Genomic DNA, 11983 nt, shown 5'->3' with positions numbered 1-11983 from the left:
GACGTCAGAGACGCGCTGTGACTTTAAATACACACATTAAATATAAAGTATGTGAAGTATTTAAAGTGTTAATATGTTTAGGTGAGTCATTGTTTTATGTTTTAAATCAAAAATATTCTCCAAGAGAGACTACCTACAACAGAGCGGACCATTTTAAAAATTATAACAACGTCAGAGGGGAAGTATGGAAGATCATTACTGCCAACAAAAGAGGAAAAATCATGGAAACAAAGCCTTGATTAAATAAATAAATAAATAACATCCCATGGTAAGTCATAATTATGATACAAAATGCCAAAATATTTACAAAAAAGTCATAATTTTGAGGTAAAAAGCCAAAAATGATGAAGTAAAAAAGCCAAAATTAAGACATAATAGTTGAAATATGACATAGAAAGTTATAATTGCAAGATATTGTGAGGTAAAAAGACAAAATTATAAGATTAAATCATAATCATGACATGAAAAGTCACTATTATGAGATAACTTGACTTTTTGTCATAATTTTCGACTTAACCCATAATTATGTTTTATCTCAATCACCGTTCTTTGACCCATAATCCTCTAATAATAATAATAATAACTCACCATGGCGTCATCTTTTTTCATTAAGCAAAGTTTCACCATATTTTTCTCTAACGGGCAGAAATGAGCTTCCACATCGATTTCTTTCCCTTGTTGGCAAAATGACCCGAATGCATCGACCTCGTTCGGCTGCCGCCGCTCCACCAGAGACAGACCGAGGTCAGAGAGGTCGATCGCTTATTGATCCTTCATCTGATCAGCAAACTGTGATTGGTGGTGTTTTATACTACTGGATGTGTAAAAAGTATAAATTATAAAGCCTTTTGTGCTCCAGAGGAAGCTGCATGTACTCTAATAAATTGCCTCCAGTGATGTCACTCAGTGGCTAAGTTGCATTGTGGGTAATGTAGGCGCCAGGTTTTTGAAAAGGAAAAAGACTATGTAGAATAAAAACGGTGATATCTCCGATTGTCTTTAAACCGTCCACGATGAGTCCAACAGTGTTACAGGAGTGCAAAAAGCCAGACCAGTTTTCAAAACCTGCTGCCTACATTACCCACAATGCAACTCGCCTTGAAGTGACACCACTGGAGGTCATTTATCAGATTACATGCAGCTTCTTCTGGAGCCACTAAAGACTTTATACTAGTTTTTTCGCACATATACGGTAGAAATCCCTCAGACCTGTAAACACAAGTTATATTTCTTCAGTTAATCTATTAATGGTTCAGTTTTTACCCGTCAGTCGACATTTTACAGACAAAAATGAATAAAATTTTAATGAATAAATTACATGTGATGAAAACAATGTACACCTTTATTTTCATAAGGGTGGTTTATTTTAATTGTCTGTATACAGTATGAACAGGAGTCTATATTGATATCCATATGTGTAAATCCAACGCTTCATTACACTCGCTCGCCCTCCAACAGGAGGTCCTGAAGCAGACTCACCAGGACTTAAACCATGGCACAACCACGCGGTGCCCGTCCCATCCCGCCCTGCTTTGCCCGCCCGCGATCTCTAAACTCCAAAAACCTTCTTTTTTAAATATACTGCAAAGATTGTACAGAATATAGAAACCCACACAGTAAACTAAAGTACACAAATATTTTTTACTTTATGCCCGGCATAAACCAACACATAAATTGCGACTTTGAGGCTACTCGGATTAATCTGCTGAACGTCTGGCGTGGACCAGGAGGAGGCTCGAATCCCGTGAGGATGTTACAAGGCCAATTCTTCAAAATAAAATAAAAAATATTACTTTTTGTTAGATCTATCGCACGGTAACTAATGCAGCTAGTTGGTGGCAAGTGAGCAAATACAATGTTTTTGAAGTCTCGTAGGGTTAAAACCTCGTGATAATCCATCTGGAACTGAAACTAAAAGCGCTTGCAAAATTCTGCAAGCTCATTCATGGTGAATACAAAAGCAGGTAACATAAGCACTATACAGTTTTCAATGTTTACATAAGCGTATACACACAATCTATAATATAACAGAGTAGACTATGCCATGAATCAGTAGTCATAAATATTACATTGTGCATGTTCTATTGCACATGTCAAGTGTTTGTATGACATGGTAGGTATGGGTTAGTTACCTAGACGTCATTTGTTTTAATACAAAGATGCAACAACACAGATTTCATAGGACACAGGCTATACATTTTCACAAATCCACTTTTTTTCTTCTTCTTCTTCTTCTTAGGATGTTTTTCCTAATTAAACCAAACCTATAATACAACAGTGATATTAAAGTGTGATAAATATTCATGCACAAACAGATGATACTACCTAAGATCTAGTATGTGAAAAGATACTGCTGCACAAGCCAGCCGCTGTGAACGAGGTGGGAGGTTTTTCGGCTAAACTGGACGTGAAAACTTAACAAAAAACACAAAATGAGTGATCGGTAAAAAAAGGCACATGGATCTGAGAGGAGCGCGCACACACGAGCACACACACACACACACGTCTGACAACTGCCTGGAAGTTCTCGTCATCGTTCTCAACAACACAATCAACAAGGTTACGAAAAACAGACAATCACATGCAACCACAGAATAAGGTCCCGCACTCGAAACTAAATCAAGATCTTCCCACATTTTACTTCACACGCCTTTTTTCATTCTGGTCAAGTTTTTCTCCATGTGTTCCAAAATAAGTCGAGGGATCCTAAATCGCCTGTCGATTTACTAAACGAAGGATGAGGATGAGTTGAGTCTTACTGATACTGAAAATCATTAAACATAATTAACGGGTGCATGTTATAAACTACGAATGGGAGAGCGGAGGCTGGCACACGCTGCTTTCTGGGTGAATGTCACATTTGCTACCCAGGACTGAAGAGCAGCTCAGTTCATGGGATGCAGGGAGCTTCGGGGAAGCTCTCACCCTCGGCGGTGTGCTGGACTGTGTGCTCCTGCAGAGCTGTGAGGTCAACAAAACGCTCTCCGCACCACACGCACTTAAACTGTGTCTCCCGCGAGTGCACGCTCTGGTGCTTGGCCAGGTGCTCGCGCTGCTTGAAGCTCTTGTCGCAGCTGGCACACTTGAAAGGCTTCTCCCCGGTGTGGACTCGCCGATGGCGCTGCAGCTCCGATGAGTACCTGAAGCGCTTTTCACAGTCGGGACATTTCAGCGGCTTCTCGCGGGTCGGGTCGCAGCGGTGCTGAACAAACTCAGAGGACGACACAAAGCGCTTGTCGCACAGGGAGCATTTCAGCGGCTTCTCCGTGCAGTGAGAGTTCTGGTGGCGCTGCAGCGTTGAATTCTTTTTGTAACCTTTGCCGCACACGTCGCACTTGTAGGGCTTCTCCACTTCACCGCCACATTTGTGCCTCAGCAGTTCTCCCGATTGGCTGAAAGACTTCTGGCAGGACGCGCACTTAAACAGACTTTCCATCCCGTGAACCTGCTGGTGGTAGAGCAGGTGGGACGGCTGAAGGAAGCCCTTATCACAGAGGTTACACTTGAAAGGGCGATCAGCTGGGTTTTTGTGAGTGCGACGGTGGCGTACAAGAGCATACTGCTGTTTGAAGCTCATCTGGCACTCCTCGCACTGGAAAGGCCGCTCCTCCGAGTGGGTGCGTTCGTGCTGCCGCAGGTCGGACGGGCGCTTGAAGCTCTTTCCACACGAACCGCAGCGGAAAGGTCTCTCCCCCTCTGGCTGGCACTGATGGTGCAGGAGCTCCGACGACTCCTTAAAGTGCATTTCACACAAATTGCACTTGAAGAGGTGCTCGCCTGAATGAGCGTACATGTGCCGCACGAGGTGAGAGCGGTGCTTAAAGCTCTTCTCGCACACGGCACATTTATACGGCCGCTCAGAGCTGTGTGTGCGCTGGTGGTGTGCCAGATGTGAAGACTGGCTGAAGCTTTTATCACACGTGTCACATTTGTATGGCTTTTCACCAGTGTGTACTCTCTCGTGGCGGGTCAGCTCTGACAAATGCCGGAAGGCCTTATGGCACACTGAGCACTTATATGGCCTGTCTGGTGCTGAGGCCTCAAACGCAGGAGGAGACGAGGCACTGATCGCTGCACCGCCACTGGACGTCTCTCCAGTGGAGGGCTGCTGAGGGTTGGCAGCCGACGAGGTCGGGGTGACGTTTCCAGAACCCGGCCGGTACGTTTTCTCACAGATGGAGCACTTCATCGGGTTGTTGCCGTTGCCGTGCGAGTTGTGATGCTGGGCCAACGAGGTGAGCAGAGAGAAGCCCATCTTACAAACACCACACACAAACGGTTTCTGCTCCACCTGCACACACTGATGCTCCAGCAGGTCCGTCGCCTGGCTGAAGATCTTCATACACTGAGTACACTGGAAGGAGCGGTCTTGGTTCACCATGCACTGGTGTTCATGAGGGTTGGCCAGGTGAGAGATGTCATGGCCACAGGCGCCGCACTTGTGCCCTCTCTCGCCCCCTACCTGCAAGGAGGGCTGCTGGGCTTGAACCGAGAGCTGCTGGCCGTGCTGGGGCTGCTGCAGGGAGGCATCTGGCTGCAGGACGACTCCGTACACAGTGCAGCCCAGGGGGTTGTCGGCTCCCTGGGGGAGCGTGTGCACAACGGAGGGTGGAGCCACTGCATGCTGCTGCTGCTGCTGCCACGCCTCTGTCATCCTTCCACTTCGCATACAGGGACTCAGCACTCGGGAGACGAAGGGGGTTTCAGTGCAGAACTGAGAGGGTGGATGTGGTCGAGGAAAGGTCGACCGGCACCAGAGAGTAGCCGAGCGCTTTATCTGTGTTCACACACGTCCTTTGAGATGAGGTGAGAAAAACCTGGAGGAGAAAAAAAAAAAAAACACAAACAAAATATCACTAAATCAGCTTCAAACACACCAGATGAGTGAAAACAGTGCAGGCAGGTGAGCCGTCAGCTCCTCACACGATCCATCATAAAACCAGTGAGGAGACACTGACTGATAAGACCTGTGTTTACATTCCTGAGAGGGAAGGTTGTGAGTCTGTCAGAGTAAAACACAAGAGTGTGTGTGTGTGTGTGTGTGTGTGTGTGTGTGTGTGTGTGTGTGTGTGTGTGTGTGTGTGAGGATGCTGGCTGTCAGCTCCTCTGTGTGGTCAGACACAACTGAAACAAACCACTTCAGTATCTGTGGAGGCCTAACAGCAAGTTCATCGATTATCGGCGAGCAGATATTAGAAAAGTGCCGTGTGAACCCGTGAAGTTACGGTGCCGGTGCTGTTACCTGCTCGGCTGATAGCGGGCCGACACATCTGAGGCACTTCCCTCACAGGAAACCCACAAAAATAACAGTTAACACAGCTTCAGCCGAACCAGACTGGGGCTCGGTCTATTTCCTGAAACGGAAATCGGTGAACGTAAAGCTCTAGTTTGCTAAATAAAACGTGCATTTTAATGGTTTATGACGCGAATATGTTTCCCCACATCAACTCTGCTCCGTTCGGCTCGTGTTGCCGGACAGAAATGTGTTTTCCTGGAGAGATTTTCACGATAGTGTTTCTCTTCCAGGATGTAGCTCCCCGACGTTAGCTAGCAGCTAGCGGCTAGCAGCTAGCCGCAGCTAACGCTACTAAACAACTGGACTTCCGATCAGATAATCGGCCGCATATCTCCAGATCGATAACTGGTTAATCGCGGGGTGTTTGTGAAGGTGTAAGGTTTTTTTTTTTTTAAACACGGGTGCGACGAGATTGAAGAAGCGAGCGGGGCCACGGCGGCTCGCGGGCTCCCGTCGGGCTGCCGCTTCGTGAAAGGCCACAATAGCGTTTGATACGAGCCTCCGCTGAAAACGGACCCGAACCCGACCAGGCCTCCGCGGAGCTGCGGGGGAAAACCCGCCTTCCGCCAAAAAACACACCCGCCACTAAAAACACACGCGGGGTAACTCACCCGAGCGGCTTATCGGTGGTTTTCGGTCCCGTCTTCGGCCTGAGGTCGACAACCGTCGGTGCGTTTGGGACTCGGAGAGCCGGCGGTGGAGGGGATGCGGGTGAAGCCGGACGCCATCCTCCCGCAGACGGACGGACACCGGAAGCCGCCACGCAGTGAGCTGTCGCCGCGGAGCCGCTGCCGCTACAGCCGCCGCGTGCCGGAGCTCCGACCCGGAGCCGAGGACGAGCCGAGGAGGAGAAGAACCGCCGTCCGGGTTCGTTTCACCAGCATTCAAACAAACACAAAGGCCGATGCGAGCCCGAACACATTAGCTCCTGTTTCCTCAGCGCGACAGCAGGGGGCGCTGTTTCCCTCCGGCGGCCCATGTAAACACTGAGCACACCTGCAGCCGGCAATGTGCCGGGTCACTACCGGTGAGAGGACAGCAGCTGTGAAGAAGTACTACAGTGTCAGAAAGTACTGCATTCAGTCTTACCTCAGTAAAACTACAGCAGCTGGGAAGAAGTACTACAGGGTCAGAAAGTACTGCATTCACAGTCTTACCTCAGTAAAACTACAGCAGCTGGGAAGAAGTACTACAGGGTCAGAAAGTACTGCATTCAGTCTTACCTCAGTAAAACTACAGCAGCTGGGAAGAAGTACTCACATTATCAAAAAATACTACAAGTACTGCTTCAGTATAAATGTAATGTTTATTGTTTATTTATTCATTTAAATGTATTTGTATATAATAATTTAAATGTATTTGTATTTAAATGTTTATATAAACTGCATATAAACTGTATTTACTGTATATAAACTGTATTTACTGTATATAAACTATTTACTGTATATAAACTGTATTTACTGTATATAAACTGTATTTACTGTATATAAACTGTATATAAACTGTATTTACTGTATATAAACTGTATTTACTGTATATAAACTGTATATAAACTGTATTTACTGTGTATAAACTGTATTTATTGTTGGGTTTTTAACTGATTGGAAACGTAAAATATTGATCTGAAAGTAACTACAGCTGGGTAAATGTAGTAAAAAGTCCAGTATCTCCCTCTGAAATGTAATGGAGTAAAAGTATAAAGTAGGATTAAAAGGGTCCACTAGAAATTGAGTAAATGTACTGGGTTACATTGCATTTCTGTTTTTATAATAAAAACTAACAATGTAATATAAATGTTAAAAATAATTGTATACATATTATATAATATAGATTTAAATATATACATGTATTTTCTCTTCAGAAGAAGAGATACCTGAGTAAAAATACCTCGATTTTGTACCTACGTAAATGTACTAACCACTACCATGAAAACCGAACAAAAATATGTTTTTTAACCTTATAATTATATTATATCTTGAATAAATCGTCTCAAAATCACTCACAAACCTCATTTCTGTAGCTCCAACTCTTCTTCTTGTTTTTCTTCTTCTTCTGTAAATCTGCAGCCTGTTTCTGCTGTGACTGAATGACCTCTGAGCTTTCAGCCCAACTGGACGTAAACTTCTTCTTCAGTTGGATGAATACAGTTTATCTGATCTGCAGTCATGAAGGATGAAGAGATACTTTTACATTAGAGCCAATGTACAATTATTAAAGGGACAGTTCCCCCAGAAATGTAAACTCAGTCATCATCTCCCTCCATGCTGATGGAAAACTCAGGTGAAGTCTCGTCGTCCACCAAACATTTCTGGAGCAGGGTGCATGCTAACACTTTTAGCTTAGCGGCTACAGTGAAGATTTCGGCTTGAAGAAGGTTGTAAATATTGTGTTTTCAGATTAATTTGTGATCTTCCAGAGACTTGTGCTGTGCTGACCTCATTAACAAACATTAATGTTGGACCTCATTAAGCTCTCGTGGTGGAAAGACTGAAACCAGAAGAGTGGAGGCTGTTAAAGCAGCACATCAGTGAACATCTGAGTGTCCACATGCTTGATTTTAAACTGATTTTAGACAAATATAAAGTTTGTGTCAACAGACATTTAATCTCTGACACTGTTCGTATAGAAATGTCGTGGCTGCAGATTAAAGAGGAAATACTTCTTTCTTTTGGACGACGTCAGCTGACGTGTTGAAGATGTTTCCACATTCAGAAAACACGAGACAATGTTTTCTCTCTGTTGTTCGAGGTGACTGTGCTGCGTTCACTCACCTTAATGTTCTGATTTAATGTTGGTGTGAACACTCAAAGTAATAAAAGTACATAACAGCAATAACAAGTATATATTAACAGCAGATGACAGCTGGAAAAACATCACAGCTGTTTAAGATTCACTTCTGTTTGGATGTAATCACCAATAATAATCCTGAGAACTCAGTGTGCAGATACTTTATTAATTATACTTACCTGCTCATCACATGTTCATCACACGGAGAGATTAAAACGCTTCAGATTAACTTGTTTTAATGACACGTTTGTCTTCTTCTTTCTCACGTTGGCTTCGACCTTTTGACCTTTCATTCATAACTCTGAAAATATAAGTAAAGTCTTTATATCTACGAGCTGTTTCTGTCGTTATAAGGTTGATACGTGCAGCGTTGGCTGCTGAATGTGTCACTGCCGGCACCAAGAAAAGACATTTATAAAAACATACTTGTACTATATTCTTACTGCCACCATCTCCTGATTTATTGTTGTTTTATTTATAGCTTATGTTCGTGTGTATATACGTTTACAGACATAATGAAATAAGATGTTTCTGAGTGTTATTTTGTTTAATTGATCCATTTTATCATACATTTTATTATTTTAACTAATATTGTTTTTATTTCCATCCTTGTTTTGTTCATATTTGTGACGTTTAATAAATCTGTAAGAATTGTAATTGTAATTTGGCAACACGTCTAAAGTGTGATGCGCATAAAGACAAAACTTAACTGAATATAAGGCTACAGACATTAGACAGTTAGCTTAGCTTAGCATAAAGACTGGAAACAGAGGGAAACAGCTAGCCTGAATCGACCCAGACTGAAGTCCTGAAGAACTAACTGAACTAACTAAACTAACTTATCTCGTCAGCAGCAACACAACAACCTTCCTGCTGCGATTGAACTCATCAACACTTCTTCAGACTGCTTGTAAACATCAGTCTGCTGATGACTGAAGATCTGGATCTGGGAACATGTGTCAGATGTTCAATCATATCTTTAACCAGTGTTTAAATTTCCTGAAGGAAACTATCAAATGAATTTCAGATTAAACTGACAATAAAGTTTTATCCTATCGTATATTTGTGAGTCTGTTTGCCAACCAGAAAACCTTGAAACAGCAGTTTCACAGTCTAACCACAGAGTAACCAGTAACACGGTGAAGGGAAACTGTAAAATATCACATCGTAGATTTAAATCTGGACAATCATCTCTCTCCATTACACGCTGTGAACTCTGCAACACCAACTGATATCAAACTAACTCCAGATATAAAATCTTTACCCATAAAGGTTAAGTGCTGCCTAAAAGCAAAACCAGAGCTGTTTGTGTATCGATGTATTGTGATGTGTGTTTTATTATATTGTGGTTTTATGATACCAACTGAGGACAACAGCTGTTACATTGTGTGTATTGGACCAATGTTAAACTGCATCGTCTCTATTAAAGGTCCTCTTTATAAGTAAAGTTGATTTTTTAATCTCACTCCCAACTCATCACAAACTTACTCTTCAGGATGGCAGCCGACTCGTCCTACAATCCCAAAGTGACAGTTTTTGATGAGTTGGGTACTTTTCTTACAGACAGCACCTTTAAATATAACTCAAGAAAATAAAAAAATAAGTAGAAATATCACCTGCAGTAACCTTGAATAACCACAACGTTCATCACTGGATATTCTGAATCTGGCTTCAGAAAAAATAAAGTATTTTAACTCTCAGAAGAAGGCGATGTGGATAAACTCTTCGCTCAGTTATGAGATTTTATATCCTCATATTAATGTTTTGTGATTTTAATACTTAAAACTTAAATAAAAAAAATCAAATTTAGCCATAAATATCTTCTGATGTTTGTCTTGTTCTTCACCACCTTTATGAAAACTGCATAATTCGATTGAAGAGGCGAGACAGCAGCTCAGTCGGCTCAATAAAATGTTGCTATTTTACATTTCTGCAAACCACTGCTGCGTTCAGATGTGAACATGTCATACATATCATGACGTTGATGACATAAACATGACAAGATGTGTGCAGATGAGCTGACTTTCGGGTCGGGAGGTGGATGGGACGGCGGTGGAGCGAGACTTTTTCTGGCCTCGTTTGTGGCGACAAAAAACAGATCTTCTCCGAACTCTAACCGAGTGGTTTTTGTACTTAACCTCGAACATAAGCACAGTGATGTCACAACATAAAACTGAAATTGTAAAAATTGAAAACAGAGAAGAGTAAAGTTTCAACATCTCCGTGGTTTGCAGAGACGGAAATGGCAACATTTATTCTGGCGGTCGGGTCGGAGACGGCAGTAATAACGACACCAAACTCGTTAATTTCAAACATTTCATTATTTTCTCCACATTAACTTGGAAACAACCTCATAAACCAAAGAGTAAGAAAGAGCATGCTCGGGCATGCAATGATGTCACAACATGATGATGCCACTGGGTGCGAAGTATAAAACATACAGTAGCAGAGAGTTTCTTTTTATATCATTCATAAACTCAGGACATGTCGGTATCCACTGAGAGTTAAAAGCTAGCGTTGTATTTTACACTGCTCTCCATTGTCTCACGTAGCCTTGTGTTGCTGGATAAAAGAGACGAGAGGGAGAAACTCACAAACTGACACCAGATTGAGCAGGCTGAACAAACATGCTGAAAAAAATCTCATCCGGCCCAAAAAGTGTCTGGAAATGACACCGTAGAAACCCCATTTTTCCCTTTTTGACTGGTCCAAAAGGGGGACTGGGAGAGAGAGACAAAACAGTGCATGCCATTTCAGGGTGAGAGAGAGGTTTGTGGGGAGGGTGGAGGAGGAGGTGGTGGTGTGGGGAGGTGGGGTGGAGGGTCACCTTTCTTAATGTTGAAGGTTATTCGTCTCCTCTCAGCCTGCCCACGTGGGGGGAGGGGGTTTGTTCTGGGGGGGCGGGTCGGGTCGGGTCGGGTCGGGGGGGTTTAAATAAATTAGAGACGGAAAATGAATAAATACGAGGCACTCAGCATTCTCTCTGTCTTGCAAACTGCAAAAAGTAACAAACTTGAATAATAATGACACATACACATATATAGTAGAATTAGTGGTTATAACATAACAGTCTCAAGGCTGTACAAAGGGGCAAGGCTGAATCCTCCTCAGTTTGTCAGCAGTTTAATGTAAAGTGTGTGTATGTGTGTGTGTGTGTGTGTGTGTGTTGTTTTTGGCGTGCGAATGTGTCACTTAACAATAAATTCATGAAGTTCCTCGAGGGGGTTTAGACTCGTGGGTCTCGGAGTGTGTCGGTCGCCGACGTTTTCGATCTGATTCGGTCAGATTCTGTGACGCTCGGTTTTTGGGACGTGACGTCTGCCGACAGGAAGTGATAACCAGGATGGCGTGCGTACAAATGAGGACAGAAACAGTGATGTTAAAGGGATAGAAAATGCACTTTTTAAAACCCCACACAGCCTCATGCAATGGTTGTGTGCGTTCGTGTAGTTCGTAGTGGAAAAAAAGAAAAGAATAATGACGGAGCCCTTTAAAATGGATCTACTCTTGCAGCATAGTTCTGTATGTAGCGCATAGTGCGAACAGGGGTTAGAGACCGGTGGATGGGGCCGAGAGGGGAAAAGGGTTGGAAGGCAAAAAGGGGTTATTGTCTGATGCTCTTGGTTAGCATGTTTCTCATGATAACCAGGACACAAAGGGCTTGCTATATTCTTGTCTAGAATGATGGAAAAATGGGCCAAACTGCCTGTGCCATCTCCAGTCCATAGCTGATGGACACCCATGCACGTGTGTCCCGGTACACCACGCTAGTTTAAAGCTGCGCTCTCGACTTTCTTACTTTCTTTTTCTATGGTTGCAAGCTCAAAGGAAGCATTTTTGAAAAGGAAACGGTGCTTTCGTAGAAACTCAGATGGGCTTCAACAGAGGTGAAAAGACCAG

At 43.3% G+C, this 11983-nt stretch overlaps 1 protein-coding gene across 1 annotated transcript; it reads right to left on the bottom strand.

Annotated features, from left to right (window-relative positions):
- Positions 1 to 1341: 1341 nt before the first annotated feature.
- Positions 1342 to 6302, bottom strand: znf319a (zinc finger protein 319a). The gene is made up of 2 exons (XM_073464871.1): positions 5908 to 6302; positions 1342 to 4817 (listed from the first exon to the last, which is right to left on the bottom strand). Exon 2 carries the CDS (start codon positions 4667 to 4669, stop codon positions 2891 to 2893), a length of 1779 nt encoding a protein of 592 aa, XP_073320972.1. The 5' UTR covers positions 4670 to 4817; positions 5908 to 6302; the 3' UTR covers positions 1342 to 2890.
- Between the last annotated feature and the right edge of the window lie 5681 nt (positions 6303 to 11983).

The sequence above is a fragment of the Pagrus major genome, chromosome 4 (assembly GCF_040436345.1).
Source record: "Pagrus major chromosome 4, Pma_NU_1.0".
NCBI classification, from domain to species: domain Eukaryota; kingdom Metazoa; phylum Chordata; class Actinopteri; order Spariformes; family Sparidae; genus Pagrus; species Pagrus major.
The sequence above is the reverse complement of the archived record's forward strand: the minus strand, read 5'-3'. Positions and strand labels throughout refer to the sequence as shown.